Source organism: Cetorhinus maximus, chromosome 20 (genome assembly GCF_964194155.1).
Source record: "Cetorhinus maximus chromosome 20, sCetMax3.hap1.1, whole genome shotgun sequence".
Classification (NCBI taxonomy): domain Eukaryota; kingdom Metazoa; phylum Chordata; class Chondrichthyes; order Lamniformes; family Cetorhinidae; genus Cetorhinus; species Cetorhinus maximus.
This window is the reverse complement of record NC_135898.1, coordinates 75761433-75780251: the sequence shown is the minus strand read 5'-3', so window position 1 is coordinate 75780251 and position 18819 is coordinate 75761433. Positions and strand designations below refer to the sequence as shown.

At 47.9% G+C, this 18819-nt stretch overlaps 1 protein-coding gene across 1 annotated transcript in view; it reads left to right on the top strand.

The window, feature by feature from the left end:
• The window catches only part of dntt (deoxynucleotidyltransferase, terminal), a 324009-nt gene that overhangs the window by 90853 nt on the left and 214337 nt on the right, over positions 1–18819 (top strand). The window contains exons 4-5 of the mRNA XM_078565205.1: positions 14618–14788; positions 15620–15691. Coding sequence (XP_078421331.1) covers positions 14618–14788; positions 15620–15691 — 243 coding nt within the window. The remainder of the gene's footprint in view (positions 1–14617; positions 14789–15619; positions 15692–18819) is intronic.

Sequence of the window (18819 nt, the reverse complement as noted above, 5' to 3'; positions counted from 1 at the left end):
CACATATGCCAGCTGCTCAATGAAGACCTACATCCGTAAGTTCTGGGAGGCAATCCCATACTGGTGGCATTAAAGGTGACCACAGCCCTAAACTTCTTTACCAGTGGCTTCTTCCAGGGCTCCACTGGGGACCTGTGTGGCATATCCCAGTTAGTGATGAACATGCACATCCGGGAGGTGACGGATGCCCCCTTCAGGAAAGCACATGGTTTGGTCAGATTCTGCTTGGATCCTGAGAGCCAGACAGCCGCAGCTTTGGGTTTTGCAGCAATCACATGATTCCCACAAGTGCAAGGGGCTATTGACTGCACATGTGTGGTGTTGAGAGCTCCCTGGCAACAGCCAGTCACATTCATCAACAGGGAAGGTATCCACTTGCTCAACGTGTAGTTGATATGTAGTCACACCAGACAAATCCTGCAGATTTGTGCTCGGTTCCCAGGGAGTTCTCAGGATGCCTACGTTCTGACCCGCTCCAGGTGCCACAAGCGTTTGAAGCACCTCATCAATTGCAGGGCTGGCTCATTGGAGACCAGGGATACCTCCAGAGGGCTTGGATGACGATGCCAGTTTGCCAGCCGCAAAGTGCCGCTGAGGAGAGGTCAAATGCCACCCAGGCCTCCATAAGGGCCACCATTGAGCAAACTATAGGCCTCCTAAAGATGAGGTTTGGATATTTGGAGTACTCAGGCAGAGCACTCCAATATTCCCCACAGAGAGTGTCCTGGGTCATCATTATCTGCTGCATCCTGCACAACCTCGAGGGAGACATGGAGGACACTGGGCTTGCTTCCACTGGAGTTTAGAGGAATGAGGGATGACTTGATTCAGGTATATAAGACCCTGAATGGTCTTGACAAGGTGGACATGGAAAGGATGTTTCCTGTTGTGGGTGAGACCAGAACTAGAGGGTACTGTTTTAAAATTAGGTGTTGCCCTTATAGGACAGAGATGAGGAGAAATGTTTTCTCTCAGAAGGTTGTGCGACTTTGGAACTCTGCCTTAGAAGGCAGTGGAGGCGGGGTCACTGAATATTTTTAAGGCAGGGGTAGATAGATTCTTGTTAGGCAAGGGAATCAAAGATTATCGGGGCTAGATGGGAACGTAGAACTCAAAACATAAACAGATCAGCCATGATTTTATTGAATGGCGGAGCAGACTTGAGGGGCCGAATGGCCTACGTCTGCTCTTATTTCATATATTCATGTATATGTACATGTGACTGAGTGAGTCTCCTCCCCTGATGAGGAGGGGGAAGGAAATGGTGATGATAAGGGCCAGGATGTTGCAGAGGTACAGGACAAGGCCATGGCAAGGGTGTGACACGGCAGACAGGCCTGTGACAAACTATAGCTAACAGATCCCAGGCTGAGTGAGCTGCCAACACTTATCCTTTTACACTGTTGTTTTTAATCTCTGCTGGCCGGCAGGCCGCGGCTCCTGGCTTGGGCCACGCTTCATGGTTTACTTTCGTTGACCTTGTTTTCTGATGGCTGAAATCAATTGCACTATTTCACATTAGCTCTGCTGATAATATGATCCGTTGCATGCGCCAATCTGTGTCAATAGGCATACCCCTTACACCATATGTGCTCATCAGTACCTGCACAACATTGCACGCTTCTGTGACATTGGGCACCTGTAAGGAAAAATGATCTTTTCCCTTGGCTCCACAAAGCTCATATGCATGACATTTTGAAAGCCACATACAATCTTATCTCAGCAGCAATGCACTCTTGTCACGCTGACACCTGCTGCAAATGGAGAGGATACCTTGCAGAGAAATCTTTCAGGAGGACCAAGGGACATAGGTACATAGGGAAGAACAGTATGAGTAGACCAGTTGTCCCCTTGCTCAACCATGTAACTTGATCAGGGCTGTTCTTGTAACTGGTCATTCATTTCCTTCAATAGCCCAAATACCTTGACATCTTTATCAGCTAGAAATCTGTCCATCTAATTGATGAGCGTACTCAATGATAGTACCTCCACTGCCCAATGGAGTATTGAGTTCCAACCACTCACCACCATCAAACTGAAGAAAATCCTACATATCCCAGTCCTAGATGGCCTACCTATTACTGTGAAACTATGTCCCCTGATTCTGGACACCCCAGCCAGGTTAAACGTCTTTCCTGCCTCCACCCTGCAGAGCTCTGTAATAGGTCTTTATGCTTCACATAGATAACCTCTGCACTGTCAGCATACAGACCCATTCTTTTCACTCTCACCTCATGGCATAATCCCTCAGTCCCTGAATTAAGCCTGGTGACCTTGGTTGCAATCCCTTTACATGAGGCCTAATGCTTCCCTAGATAAGGAGACAAACAGGGCACACAATAGACCAGGTGAGGTCTCACCAAGGTTATAGTCACCTGCACCCAAATCTCTTTAACCTTACACTCAATCCCTCTTGCAATCAAGGCAAATTTGCCAATTGCCTCCTTACTTGCTGGCTACACCTGTATGTTAGCTGAAAATTACATTTGGACAAGGACAGCCAGGTCTGATTGGACGCCCACACCTCTCCATTTTCTCAACAACTGGGAAGCTTCTGGTTTTTTATTCTTCAGAACACAGCAGAGAGCCTTATGCTTTTCGCACTCACATTCCATCGACAGTGATCCTTGCTACTCAATTAGACTGTTTAACTTCCCTTGAGGATACTTTGCATCCTCCTCACATCTCAGATCAGAACAAGAGCAGCAGGAGATGCAATGACTTAGCTACAGGCACTGGACAGAGACCATTTGCATAGAGCTCAGAACCTGGTGAGATGCAACTGATGGATTGCAGGATGTGTGCCTAGGCTGCATATTCAGGATTGATGGCCACTGCTTAAGCATCCTCAGGTCAGTATAATCAGTGATCACAATGCTAATAGTGTGAGATAAGTATCTCGAACGTAAAACACAATCGGAATCTGATAGGGGAATAAGTTCCACGCCCTTAAATCCACACGACCATCTAAGCAACTAGCAGCAAAATGAGAATGCAGGGAACTTCCAAACAGTGCAAGTGAATGTATATTTACAAGTGCAAAAAGTCTATACAGGGTTGGGCACCTGTGTGCCACCCCTATGCCTTCAAAACCTCTTTATCTTTCTTTCTTCCACCATCACATCTAGGTGCAGCCCCGACAACCACAGCTGAGGTGGAGGCAGCCTGCTGACTGCTACACTCGGTTGACTGTGATGATTACTCAACATCCCATAGGAGAATGGAGGCACTGCCATTGAGTAGGCTCATCAATTAGATAGATCAATTTCTAGTTGATAAGATGTCAAGGTATTTGGGCTATTGAGGGAAATCAGCGACCAGTTGCGGGATCAAGGTGCATGGTGGAGCAATCTTGAGGGGACAAATGGTCTACTCGTGCTGTTCTTTCCTATGTACCTACATATGTCTGGTGGCCCATGGCCTAAAGGGTCCTGGACTACTAAGGGTCTCCTGCACAGGCGCAGGTGCACCCTCTTCAGCCTGACCTACTGGAGGTGATGGGGCCACCGGCAGAGGGAAAGTGGAGCAGCAGGGCACCCTTGGGAGTGTCTTGAGATGAAGCCGCAGGGTGCATGCCTGATGCTCCTCCTCCCTGTCAGTAAACAATGGCATTCCATGACTCCTTGAGGAGAAAGGGCACTTGGAGGGGGGTTGGGTTTACCCTGTCCTCCTCTCGCATAGCCACTGCTGCACTGCACCTATGGCTAGAGTGATGGAGGGCAGGTCCGAGCACATAGCCAGCAGCCACTACATGTTCTGCTGGGCCTGGGTCTCCAAGCTGGCTGCCATCCTTTTCATGGAGGCAGCCAAGTGCTCGCAGGCTAGAGCCATGACTAGAGGAGATAGAACTTGGCCCGAGTCCTCCAGCCTTCCTTCCAGTCTGTGCATGGCCTCTGACAACACTGCATGATGTTCCCCCTGCTGTCTCTGCATCTCTAACATGTCTCTTAACTCCGAGTCGAGGCTTGTCATCTGCGTGGGGCTCAGCAGCGCCCTCGTCTTCAGCTGTCCTCTGAATGTCAGAGAGCTCGGCTGTCACTTCCTCCATCAGCTGTGGGCCCATATCTGTGATGCGCTCACCAGATTACTCAGAAGACTACTCTAGAATGTGCACCCACCAAGCTGATTGTTTCTGCGCTGGTGTAGGTTGCAAATGAAGGTCATGATGGTGCATCCTCTGAGGATTCTGAGGCATCATCCTCGGAAGTGGTGGCAGAGCTGTGGCTGGAGCTATTGTTGGAGACGGAGTTGGAGCTGGAGCTGGGGGTGGAGCCGGAGCTGGGGTGGAGCTGGAGCTGAGGGTGGAGCTGAAGCTGGAGCTGGGGGTGGAGCTGGAGCTGAGGGTGGAGCTGGAGCTGGGGATGGAGCTGGAGATGGGGGTGGAGCTGGAGCTGAGGGTGGAGCTGGAGCTGGAGCTGGGGGTGGAGCTGGAGCTGAGGGTGGAGCTGGAGCTGGGGATGGAGCTGGAGATGGGGGTGGAGCTGGAGCTGAGGGTGGAGCTGGAGCTGGGGATGGAGCTGGAGCTGGAGTTGGGGATGGAGCTGGAGCTGGGGATGGAGCTGGAGCTGAGGGTGGAGCTGGAGCTGAGGGTGGAGCTGGGGATGGAGCTGGAGTTGGGGATGGAGCTGGAGCTGGGGGTGGAGCTGGAGCTGGGGATGGAGCTGGAGCTGGAGCTGGGGGTGGAGCTGGAGCTGAGGCTGGAGCTGGGGATGGAGCTGGAGCTGGAGCTGGGGATGGAGCTGGAGCTAGGGGTGGAGCTGGAGCTGAGGGTGGAGCTGGGGATGGAGCTGGAGCTGGGGGTGGAGCTGGGGATGGAGCTGGAGCTGGGGGTGGAGCTGGGGATGGAGCTGGAGCTGGGGATGGAGCTGGGGGTGGAGCTGGCAATGGAGCTGGAGCTGGGGGTGGAGCTGGGGGTGGAGCTGGAGCTGGGGATGGAGCTGGAGCTGGGGGTGGAGCTGGAGCTGGCGATGGAGTTGGAGCTGGAGCTGGGGGTGGAGCTGGAGCTGGCGATGGAGTTGGAGCTGGAGCTGGGGGTGGAGCTGGAGCTGGGGGTGGAGCTGGAGCTGGAGCTGGGGGTGGAGCTGGAGCTGGGGGTGGAGCTCGAGCTGGGGGTGGAGCTGGAGCTGGAGCTGGGGATGGAGCTGGGGGTGGAGCTGGGGGTGGAGCTGGGGATGCAGCTGGGGATGGAGCTGGAGCTGGAGCTGGGGGTGGGAGCTGGAGCTGGGGGTAGAGCTGAAGCTGGAGCTGGGGGTGGAGCTGGAGCTGGGGGTGGAGCTGGAGCTGGGGGTGGAGCTGGAGCTGGGGGTGGAGCTGGGGATGGAGCTGGGGATGGAGTTGGAGCTGGAACTGGGGGTGGAGCTGGAGCTGGGGGTGGAGCTGGGGGTGGAGCTGGAACTGGGGCTGGAGCTGGAACTGGGGCTGGAGCTGGAGCTGCGGATGGAGCTGGAGCTGGAGCTGAGGGTGGAGCTGGAGCTGGGGGTGGAGCTCGAGCTGGGGGTGGAGCTGGAGCTGGGGGTGGAGCTGGAGCTGGGGCTGGAGCTGGAGCTGGGGATGGAGCTGGGGGTGGGGGTGGAAGTGGAGGTGGAGCTGGGGGTGGGCTGCCTCCTCCTCTTAGTCTTGGCCTGCTTGCTAGTACCTGGAGTGGTGCAGAGAAAGATTTAACTGATGCTTATCCAAACTCCCTTATCTAAACAGTATCGCACTCTTTTAGTGCATCTGACAACTGCAGACTGGAGGCATCCTCACTGGCCTCCTCTGAGAGTCCTGTCTTGTCTTTGCCATAGGCACGGTCCCAGTCCTCCCTGGCTAGCTCTGCAGACTCCTCATTGAAAGGGGTGAGGATTGAATATCCGGCAGTCCTCCACTGACCTAAGACTGCTCCCTTTTGCTGTGCACATTTCTTTCCTGCAGACAGAGGGAAGGATTTAATGTCATCCCAATGGGTGCATGAGCAGTTTAGGAGCGTGCATGCCTTTGCCAGTTCCTGAGCCCTTCCCAGTAGCTGGTTAACAAGTACAATGTCCTGCAATGGATAGAACATTGATAGTGTGAGGTGGGTGTCACACATTCAGAGCACATGCCCCACCTGCTATTGAGTGCTTCAACCCAAAATCCTGTCTGACATCCCTCTGCACACACACACTTACATTGCCTGATGTCCTTATAAGTGTTGCCTTGCAGTGAGTAGATGGTGCCACTTACCCTGGCAGAGCACTGGGGCCAAGTTCCAATGTGGGCCCCATGGGCGCTAACCTCCGCTGTGACCTCTGCCCAGGCTGCCTTAGTGAGACGGGAGGGTATCCTGCCGCCATCCCCTGGGGAAAAGGACGTCCCCCTTTCCTGAATGGCCTGCAGGAAAACCTGCAGGGAGACATTGCTGAACTATGGGTCCACACATTGTCTGCTCTGCGATATCACTGTTTCTAGCAGGGTGAGATAATGAGAGTAAAAGTGATATCACTGGCTTGCAGTGAGTGAATTGTTGTCCAGTGCCCTTTAAATATGGCACCTGAACCTCGATGCCCTGGGGTAAGGGTTGGGATGGTGACTTCCTGCCCCCCTACAACTGTAATATTCAGCATGCTCCTCACACGTGCATATATAATGAGCTGACCAGCGTGAAAGCCATCCATCCCGCCCCCGAGCGGAAATCACTCTAATTTCCGCTCCCATCTCCCAACTTATACTCCAGCTTGGAAGATTCTGCCCGGTGGGCAGAATAATATCACCGTTGAAGATTTTCTGAGATTGGGACCAAGTGTTGGTCCTGACCCTGCTGGTAATGCCTGGCCACCCACCTATGCGAGCTTACTGGAGGCAGTTAATTAAGAGTCTAAATAGTGGGGGACAGTGGCATGGTGGTAATGTCGCTGGACTAGTAATCCAGAGGCCCAGGCTAATGCTCTAGGGACACGGGTTGAAGTCCTGCCATGGCAGCTGGTGGCATTTAAATCCAATTAATAAGAAAATCCAGAATTGAAAGCTAGTCTCAGTAATGACCTTGAAACCATTGTCGATTGTTATAAAAACCCATCTAGTTCATCTGACTCTTAGGGAAGAAAATCTGCCATCCTTACCTGGTCTGACCTACGTGTGATTCCAGACTCTCAGCAACGTGACTGACTCTTAACTGATCGAGCAAGTGGGCCTCAGTTCAAGGGCAATTAGGTATGGGCAAAAAATGCTGGCTTGCCAGCGATACCCACATCCCCTGAAAAAATAAATTGAAAAAGGCCTCCTCTGGGAGCACCATCCATTTAAAGACAACGGGTGGACAGGCATCTGGCTGGACCAATGGGAGGACCTGCAGAGATGCCCTGCTGGGAGAGGGGGATACCTGCAGTAGTGAGCTGTGGTGGAAGCAGCTCAGGAAGGTGGGAGAGTGTGGGGGTGTATTGAATAATGGAGTCCACACTGGCCCCCTGCTCTGCAGCTGGGAGTTGGGAGGTGACCTCCAGGGACCTGGGGGTTACCATTGACCAGAAACTGAACTGGACCAGCCATATAAGTGCTGTGGCTACAAGAGCAGGTCAGAGGCTGGGAATCCTGCAGTGAGTGACTCACCTCCTGACCCACCAAATCCTGTCCACTATCTACGCGTCACAAGTCAGAAGTGTGATAGAATAATCTCCAGCTGCCTGGGTGAGTGCAGCTCCAACAACACTCAAAAAACTCAACGCCATCCATGTCAAAGTAGCCCACTTGATTGGCACCCCATTCACCACCAGGACCAGGGAGAAAAAACACGGGCCCTGGTGATTCACCTGCTTCCGGGCCCCTTATCACCCCACCTTAACCCTTCCACTCAGTCACCGCAGGATATTTTTTCCCTTTCAAGATTCACCAATCAATTCACCAAACAATCACAGAAAGGTCCTGGTAAAATGATAACGGATATTTTTGGCACCTGGCTACAAATATCATCCGATATATATGCAGCATGGGATGGGTCATTAATATTAAGAGCAGCAATGATATAATGCAGTGTTAGCTTGTATGTGCCCTATAGGTGATCTTACTATGACTATTAAACAAACCAGAGAGTAAAAATTTTACTTTAACAACATTGTTCAATATTGTTAATTTGACAGGAAAATATCCCGTTAATTATTTATAGCAAAGTGCAGACGACAACACTGACTTTGGTGATTGCCTCAGTCCTCATTAACATGTTCTGCACATTGTACCATATGGACACAGTGACAGTAAATTAATATTTGGGGGAAAGATTCAATACTTGCGACCCAGATAAACGACACAAGATCTTTTCCAATCTGTAGGAGAAGTGGAAGGCTTTTTCCTGCCTTGGTTTATGATATTATTCAATACAATTATTTCATACAAGGGAAATTTCCGATTTTATTACTCTTGCGAAGTCTGGAAATGACATCCCCCCCCTATTTGTCTCTAGGAGATTGCTTAAAGAAAAGTTTTACAAATCTCTACTGCATCCTAGGTTCACCCAACACTGCACCATCCTATTTAAAATCTAGCAGAAGGTAGTCACACTGTGGGACTAAAATTCCTCTGGGGGTTAGGATTCTCCCGATCATCCATTGTAAAAAAAATCCATTGAAATCCCAGAGAAGCATCATAAAGGACTTTGACTATAAAGGCCCTTTATAGAAACCTAATCCTTTGACTTAAGTGCTGCTAGAAATGATTTCTTTCAGGGTATTGCTGTCACTTTTTTTTCTGCTGTTGGAGTTTTTTATTTATTAATTGCATTTCCCGCCTTTTGTTTCTCTCACACCTCAAACAATAATTGGAATGTTTTTGAAATGCTATTTGCATGTTTATTCAGTACAAATGTAATGCAGTATCATTTGGAACCTGTGGGGATAGGCAGTCCATTCACAGTATACAACACAATTTGTATGATGGCTTCTGGAGGAAAGGGATACAATTTAGCTCTTGAGTTAAGGCCGTACTGAATTTTTATACCATGTCGTTCTTCTCTGAAAAGTTCAGATCAACAATTCAATCTACATTTTTCCTGAGCTGCTTGTACATGTCTGATTGACAAATCCTGGGGATAGTGTCATTAGTGTAAAAGAGGCAGATGCCAGTTATGGTAGATTGTGGGTTGGCACCAGAGAAGTCAGAATGATAAGGTTGTATTAGCTACAGCGTTGAATTGTTTTGTAAATGTGATTTATTGCAGCCACTTCCCTAACATCTGTTGATTGCTCTGTGATTAACCATCCTTAGAGAATCAGCACTGAGCCTCCGATTCCATCATTGCTACAGTCACTCTGCCTACTGTATGCAGATGCCACGAGAAAAGACAAATGCTACATTCATACAGCACTTTTCACGATGTCCTAAATCGCTTTACAGCCAATTAAGTACTTATGAGTTGTCAGCACTGGCATAATGTCGGCAATGTTCCCAAATGGCAGAGCAGACTCAAGGGGCTGAATGCCCAATCCTGCTCCTAACATGTATGTTCCTATGTTCGTATGTCATTTGGATGGATGAGATGAGCTGGGCTAGATGGCCTTTGTTGTCCAGAATTATCCCATGGCTGGAGTTCTGTTTATTTTGTGGCTAATGGAAGTTTACTGTGCGCAGGCTTTGTGAGGTGAAATTGGCAGGACAGGAGTGCGTAATGGGCTTATAGTGAATCAGTAACCTGTTTTACACTGTTGTACACTGCACACAATTCTCAAGAGTCTTTTCCATTGACTTTAATCTTGTCAGTTTGAAATGCTATTTGCACATTTATTTAGTGCAAATGCAATGCAATGTCATTTGGAACCTGTGGGGATAGGTTGTAAATTCACAGTGTACAGCACAATTTGTGAGACAGCTTCTGAGGGAAGGGGAATGTTAGTGGAAATTTAGAATGTATTTATATGCCGGTTTAAATTCAAAAGAGAATCTTGAGAAGTGAACCAGTATTTTGTGGTGCTAAACCTTAAAAGTGACCCCCACCCTCCCCTCTTCAACATACAATTGGCTCTAAAATGAATTCAGGGATTTAACTTTTCATTTTTTGACCAGATTTTCAACCAAGAACATTCTCGTGACAGTTGCTGCCAATAGGAATAGCTGCTGCTGACCTTTGGACAGCTTTGTGGTTTTCTGGTGGGCTTTTCAAAAAAAAAATAGAATCACAAAGCTGCCCAAAGGTCGAAAGCAGCAGTGCAATTGTCAGCGAAGGTGACCTGAAAGACCGGTGTGAAAAAGGGTTTCAAACTGACAGCTCTGATTTTTGAAAATCTTGTCTTTCAGATCTGCAGCTGGATGTCTGGATGACAAGAGCTCCATTTACCATACCAAATGTCCAGGCTCCCCCTAGCCATGAGTTTGGCACCGTGTGCACCCCTGTCCACTACCTTAAACATTCATTCTCTCCACCACCAATGCACAGCGGCAGTAGTGTGAATCATTTACAAGAGGCACTGCAGCAACTCACCAAGTCTCCTTCAACAATGCCTTCCAAACCCATGACCTCTACCACCTAGGAGGACAAGGGCAGAAAAAAGGGAACAAGACCACTTGCAAGTTCCTCTCCAAGCCACACACCATCCTGACTTAGAAATATATCGCCATTCCTTCACTGTCCCTGGGTCAAAGTCCTGGAACTCCCTCCCTAACAACGCTGTGGGTATTCCTCCACCATATGGCCTGCAGCCGTTCGAGAAGTTGTGTCAGCCGTGCTTTCTCAAGGGTGATTAGTGACAGCCTTGCCGGCAGTGCCCACATGCTGTGAAAGAATGTAAAAAGATTACTGCATTTGAACATACATTGCCCGAATAGATTGGGATAAAGAAAATCATTGGGCAGGATTTTTGGGTTGTCGGGTGTGCGCGTGGTGGGGAGGCCCGGGAGCAGCCTGGGAAATGTCCTGCTGCCCATGATTGGCCCCAAACCATGATTTCAAGCTGGCTGGCCAATTAGTGGCCACCTAGCATGAAACGTGCGCTGAGGAGCTCAGCGCTGCCGGGGTGGAGGCGGGAGGAAGGTGAGCGTTGAAGTCAGTGTGGGCGCGGGGGGGAATGCGCAATGAAAGCTCCCTGAAGGCAGAGAGCTGCCTCAGGGAGCTGAAGAATATTAAACCTTTAAATAAAGATTTTGAAACCCTGGGAAAAATTTCCACCCATGCATTTGGGTGAGAATCACTCTCCCAAACATGTTGATGATAAAAATTCTGCTCAAACATTTTTAGCTTTTAAAAATTATTATTGGAAACCTCATCCCGCCCTTGGATGAGGTTTCCTCAAAAACCCAAAGGCCGCCTGACCGATTCACACGCCCGCCAGCCATAATGTTGGACAGGCAGTGGAAAATAGCGGTTGATTCATTGATTAACGGCGTTAATAGGCCTCTCAGTTGTTGGCACGCGTGTTGCCGACTCTCGCGCGGGTCTGCCGACTGAAGTATCACGCGAGTGTGCGATGACGTCAGGACTCTAGCCCAGCGCCATCGCGCGCTATTTTACGCCCAATTGGGTCATTTGCGCGCCCGCCCGCGGAATGTAAAATTCTGCCCACTGTATATAACCGGCCTCGCACGTGACTCATATTGCAGTGAGACTGTGATACTGGTTCAATTATGGAACAAATTAGAGTTTGATACAGGAACATTATATTTGACTGTACATGCATGGCTGAAATCCAAATACAAAAATCAATATATCCATAATATCAGATTCATATTGTAATTTGCTTTGCATTTCAAATTTAAAGAGAAATGCTCAAGTGTCATATAACAAAGTCTAGAAATGGATAACTTGAAGAGTTAAGACTTTACTGTGCCTGATGGCTGGAAGACCCAAGAGCTGTTGATAACTCTCAACAACTTCTTGCATTATTTGCTGTTCTTTAAGTCAACCCAAGGTGTTTCCAAGGCCTGATTAACGTTTTTACTGAAATCCCTCCTCGATTTGGTAATTGGGCGTTTTATCAATATTGCTACTTTTCCTCATTTCCCAATTTCTCCATCCTTTCTAAAGATCCTATATCCTGGAATATTTAGTTGCCAATCATGCCTAAATTGTAGCCAGCTCCCTGTAGAAGTTACGACATCATACCCTTTAAGTGGAATTTGTGCTTCAAACCCATTTATTTTATTTCTTATGCTACTTGTGTTCTCCCAGTAAGTAGTGCTTTCTAAGACAGTGGTTAGAACAGTGTGTAGGGAACCCTGCTTTCTATTTTGTGATTAGTGATAAAAGGTGTTCGGAATCAGATGTTCCTGGAAGCCCATAATGTCACTGACCTCACTTTGTCAATGACTGGTCTCGCTCCAACCTTTAGCTCATCCTTCCATCACCAGAATTATTCCTTTAAATCCTTGTGTGAGAATAAAATATAGAAGTAAGAAAGGCTCACTGATTGACAGTATATCGTGGCAATTTGGGTGTACACTGTGCCATTTTTAAAAATTCATTCATGGGATGTGGGCTCTGCTGGCTAGGCCAGCATTTATTGCCCATCCCTAGTTGCCCCTGAGAAGGTGGTGATGAGTTGCCTTCTTGAACCGCTGCAGTCCATGTAGTGTAGGTACACCCACAGTGCTGTTAGGAAGGGAGTTCCAGGATTTTGACCTAGCGACAGTGAAGGACAGCGATATATTTCCAAGTCAGGATGGTTTGTGACTTGGAGGGGAACTTCCAGTTGGTGGTATTCCCGTCTATCTGCTGCCTTTGTCCTTCCAGATGGCAGTGGTCATGGGTTTGTAAGATGCTGTCTAAGGAGCCTTGGTGAATTCTTGCAGTGCCTCTTGTAGATGGTACACACTACTGACATTGTGTATTGGTGGTGGAGGGAGTGAATGTTTATGGAGGTGGTGCCAATCACGTGAGCTACTTTACCCTGGACAGTGTCAAACTTCTTGAGTGTTGTGGGAGCTGCATTCATCCAGGCAAGTGGGGAGTATTCCATCACACTCCTGATATGTGCCTTGTAGATGGTGGACAGGATTTGGGTAGTTAGGAGATGGGTTAATCGTCGCACGATTCCTAGCCTCTGACCTGCTCTTGTAGCCACAGAATTTATATGGCTAGTTCAGTTCAGTTTCTGGTCCATGGTAACCCCCAGGACATTGATAGTGGGGGATTCAGTGATGGTAATGCCATTGAACATCAGGGGGCAATAGTTGGATTCTCTCTTGTTGGAGATGGTCATTGCTTGGCACTTGTGTGGTGCGAATGTTACTTGTCACTTGTCAGCCCAAACCTGGATATTGTCCAGGTCTTGCTGCATTTAGGCATGGACTGTTTCAGTATCTGAGGAGTCACGAATGGTGCTGAATATTGTGCAGTCATCAGCGAATATCCCCACTTCTAACCTTATGATGGAAGGAAGGTCATTAATGAAGCAGCTGAAGATGGTTTGGTGCATAAATAGTTCTCATTAATTTAAATGAAGGGAAGTCATGCCAAACACACACACGGGGCTGAATTTTCCCCCTGTCAGGGGGGAAGTTGATGGGCAGGCACGCTTCTGATCGGCGCCCCTGATCGGAGGTGCAGCGCCATTTTTTTGGCCCGCCAGCATGACATCCGCATGGAAGTACTATGCGCTCCCTGTGTGGGCGGGGAGGGGGTTAATGACTGAAATCGAGAGTGCGCTCTTTCCCGCATGCGCACGAAAGAGCACACTCATTTCCCTGAGGCTAAGTGCAGCCTCAGGGAGATCGGCTCTACTTTCAAAAATATTAAAAATAGAAAAAAAAAATTCCCTTACATGTCCCCTCATGTGACAATGTCACATGAGTTGGGACATGTTCATAATTTCCAAAAAAACTTTATTTAACTTTTTAAAACCCTACATGAAACCTCATCCCACCTGTGGATGAGGTTTCATGTTCTTTCTACTTCCCGCTGGGGCTCCTGGCCTGCCCACCAACCTTAAGGTTGGACCGGTAGGTCCATTAATTACTTTAATTGATCTGTCAATGGCCTCATTCCTTTTCTAGCACAATTTCCTGCTTTGTGTGTCCCATGTTCAATCTGTATTCCAAGGAAATACAGAAGCTTTGAAGTCTGCAAAAGCCCCTTCAACACCTGCCACACCCTTCCCTGTTGGCTTTTTCAACTTTAACCAGACAAAGCAGCCAACACTTGTGGAGTCAAAGCAACAACCAGAGAAAATCAACCAGCAGGTAACCTGTAAGTAACTGATGCTTCATTTAAATAGTGCCTATTAGTGGGGGGTCCTTTCTGCTGTTGAATGCATGTTCAGATGTGCGATGTTAAGAGAGGGTGCTAGCAGGAGCACTGAGCTCCAAAATGGCCATACAATCAGCATTGCATTTTATTTAATGTCATGATCTGCCTACTCTGTGTATTTCCAATGAGTGTTCACAGTGTGAGTGCTAACACCATCACCAATGTGGCATCAGTTTGCCTGACAAGTGTGTGTGCACACCACAGACACCATTTTGCAGGACTAAGGGAACTTGTAGCACCCAAGATATGAGTGCTAATGAGGCCAATTCCTCACCACAAAAGCTGTTTTGAGGAAACTGATAGATCACAACAGGAATCAATGTCAGCTCACTTCAAGATGCTGTTACTGGTCATGGTATACTGCATATAATCTTTTTGATTTCATTTTTTGCATAGCAGCGTTACTACTGTTCTAAGTATTGTTTTTTTACTCTGCAGGATGCATTAGACCTTTTGGCAGAAAACTTTGAGTTCAATGAAAATGATGGTGCCTTTGTGGCATTTTCAAGAGCATCATCCTTGTTAAAATCCCTTCCTTACACAATAAGCAGAATGGAAAACCTGGAGGGACTACCCTGTTTCGGAGACCAGACAAGAACCATAATTGAGGTACAAGACTGTGAGAAAGATATTACAAATTGATGGCAGTCCTTTCTTAAAGTCAAAGGCATAAATGGAGATGATTGGATTTTTAACTAACCCTATATTTCCCTTATTAATTAATGTGCATTTCTCCCTCCAAACCTAGACAGGGAAAAATGCTAAGCATAAAGAACAATGCTGACATTTCCTTGGGGCTTCAATGCTATCACTTTGTTGGAGGTTCGTTGGAAAAAGAAGGGTAAATAGGATTTCCCCTGAAGTTACAATGGTGGAACATGAAGACAGGGGTAGGCCTTTCAGCCCCTCCATCCTGTTCTACCATTTTTAATTAGATGATGGCTGACCTCTATCTTAACTCCATCTACCTGCCTTGCTTTTGTAATCCTTCGTACCCAGCATGGTTCCTTTGGAATCCATGTGAAGCATCACATGCGCACAGTTTTCTACCCCTTTCTCTGACTCCTTAATCCCTCAAGTATAATTCTCACCAATTTTTATCCTCCTTTCCTGAAGATCCATTGCTGGAGGGGCATAGAAGGAGGCAGATGAAGATGATCATGATGAGAGTGAGGAGAAAGATCTGGGGAGTAACTTATCATTCATTGCCTATGACCCTGTCAATGATGAGGAACAGGAGATTAAGAGCAAGGATACGTTCACCAGCAGCTGAGTGATCCTGCCCCACCTTCTCTCCACCCTCTCTCCAAGACACTAGCTCTGGAAATTTTTCAAATAGGACAAATTATTAAAATGTGGGCAAAGATTGAAAAGTTTATAATTACCAACAAGATTTTCTAGCTTGCTATACATTGAAATCTATTTCCTATTTTCCCACAGGAAATTCTGGAAGATGGGGTTTGCTCTAAGGTTGAGAGTTTGTTATGTGATGAGAGGTACAAAGCAAGAAAGGTAAGCAAATACAGTAGATGATAGTATAATCAGGTCCAAAGAGTTTAAGGTTAGTGTCGAGACCTTGTGGGGAAATTTTCAACTTTGACAATTTGTTCATCGCCAGCCTATTGTTGACTTCAATGGAAGTGAATAATGGTCAGAATGTGTAACAGTCAGGGTATGTAATGGTTGGAGTGTGCAACAGACAGGGTGTGCAATGGTCAGGGTGTGTAATGAGTGGTATGTTTAATGGTCAGAGTGTGAAATGGTGAGAGAGGGCTGGATTTTCAGGGCGGTTAAAAAGTTGGGGTGCGGGGGAAGCCCTCGATCCGGCTGGCTGTCCTGCAGCTATTTAATGCTGGGAGCAGTGTTAATTGGGTAAGGTGAGACTTCTGCCTCTATTTCAGGAGGAAGTCCCTCCCTAGAGGGTGCTGGCAAATTAGATGGCTGACAGCTCTGTAGTCCCAGCAATTCCACGCTCGATTGTCACTGTTGGGACTACAGGCAGTCCCAGAGGGAAGTGTGCTGCAATGGAGCCAGACTTCAAGGTATGTCCAGGGTATTGCTGGGGCAGGCTGGCAGGACCTGGGAGGGGAGCTAAGGGGGGGGTGGCATCCCAGGTTTTAGAGCCTGGGTGAAGGGTTAAAGTGGGCGGGTATGACTTTGGGGCAGGGCAGGTACCTCCAATGGGCACATCCCAAAAGGAACTGTCCCACCCTTGCCTGACACCAGCCCACACAGTTAAAGATGTTGGATAACCCACTTAGCATGGGCTTTCCTTTGCCATGGGTAAAATAGTGGCTGTGGCGGGTTGAGGCCTTTAAGTGGCCATTAATTGGTCACCTAAGAGCCTCAATAGACCCAAGGGCACCGGCCACCTGTACTGCCCCTGTAAAATCTGAGACAGGTCGGGGCTGGGCAGGTAGGTGGTGGGCGGCCACGTGCTGCATTTTATGAGCCCCCCCTCCCCTTCAAACCTGCCAGCACAGGAATGTAAGATCCAGCCCAGCCTGTATAATGAACAAATCTTATGGTCAAAGTGTGTAACTGTCAGGGGGTGTAACGGTCAGAGTTTGTAATGGCCAGTCTGTGTAATGGTCAGTGTATAATAGTCAGAGCATGTAATGAGCCGGGTGTGTAATGGTCAGTGTGTATAATGGGTGATGTGTAATGGGTAGGCATGTAACAGTAAGGATGTGTAATAATCAGGGTCTGTAACAGGTAGAGTGTGTAATAGGCAGGATGTGTAACAAGTGGGTGTGTAATGGGTAGGATGCATAATGGCAGGGTGTCATACGGGTGGACAATCGACTGCCATTTGCTTTCTAGCCCTGTCAAAGTGGAAAATTATCCCCTGTTCTGCCTGGTCTAGAGGTTATTAGCTATGAGGAGAGGTTGGAGAAACTCGGATTGTTCTCACTAGAGCGACGGAGATTGAGGGGCGACTTGATAGAAGTTTACAAAATTGAGTGGCATAGACAGAGTAGATAGTCAGAAGCTTTTTCCCAGGGTGGAAGAGTCAATTACTAGGGGACATAGATTTAAGGTGAGAGGAGAAAACTATAGAGGAGATGTGCGGGGCAAGCTTTTTACGCAGAGGGTAGTGAGTGTCTGGAATTCGCTGCCAGAGGAGGTGGTGGAAGCAGGTATGATAGTGGTGATTAAGAGGCAGCTTGACAAATACATGAATAGGATGGGAATAGAGGGATACGGACCCCGGAAGTGCAAAATGTTTTAGTTTGACAGGCAATATGATCGGCGCAGGCTTGGAGGGCTGTACTTTTCTTTGTTCTTTGTTTGTTCTTTGAATATTTCTAGTTTTATAAACTCTGCTCTAGACCCTTACTTGACTGGATAAGATAATCAAAAGACCTGATATTGACAGGGACAGGTTGTGTTGTTCGCGGGTGGTTGGGGGGGGGGGGGTGGGGGGGGGGGGGGGGAAGGGGCTTTAGTTGGGAAATAAGAAAATCTGGGTTTCCCCACTTCCTGTGGTTTATTGGCTCCAAAACAAACATCTTTTTCTTCAACGAGTTTCCCACCCGGAAGGCTGCCTGATTGCGGGTGGGGCACAGTCCAGAGGAGGTTTCAACCACATGGTGAAGGTAAGGAACCTGCACTGCGGGAGTGTGGGGTTCAAATCTTCGGTGGGGCCGGGGGGGGAGGTGGAATTGGATTTCTGATTCCAGGAGGAAGGGATCCCAGGGGTGAGGAACCTTTGAATGGAGGCAGGGTGAGGTGTTGCCCCAATGTTAGGGGTGGGGTCAGAGATCCAATGGTTGGGACGAGGATAGTTTGGTGGACTAGGAAGAAATATTCCTGCTGCTCCTGGCCCACAAGCAGTGCTATAAAGGCACCTATCTTTTCCATAAAACTTTCCTTGCCTCCTTTGAGCTGTTGTGAGCTGAGACTAGGGATCCCCAGCTTGCTAGGGTTAAATATGTAAGTCAGGTTAAATGTGAAGCTCTCAGCCTCATTGTAATATTTAAGTGGGAAACCTGCTTCCTGTAGTGGGCTGTTACTTTCACCTGTCCCACCTCCAAAATTTGGTGGGGTGGCAGGTGGGGGTTCGGTGGGGGTGGTTGGTGGTTGGAAGCAGGTTAGGATCAGATCTGACATTTGTAAAATTTTTACATGACACTTGACCCTAACCCACCTGTTTTTGGTGCTTAAAATTACCTCCCTTATGTGGTCAATGTGACCACCACAGCATAAAGAGGGATACATGCATTCAAATTATGTTGACTTTAACACTTAATATTTCTTATCACTCAAGGACAAGTGTGATGGACTAAGATCTCACACTGTACATTTTAATGAAAAAATATAGTCTGCTCTTTAACATCTGACTAGCAGCCACACAGAGAAAGGAGCTCTGTCCAGGTTGGACACCTGCCCCCCCACATCTACATTGGCTTCCATTGGAAATTCTGTACCATCACCTAAAAGACTGATTCATCTCTGCATGCCTATCTCATCATGTGAAGTCACCACCAGAAAAGTGAATTATGCAGCATTGGTTTTCAACCTGCCGACCTCCGTGAAGGAATACCTCAATTGACTTTGATTCTGGGCTCAGGAACCCACATGAAACAATATTTATTTTCTCTGTGGTCTCTGTTCTGTAAATCCTTCTCTTCTCTATA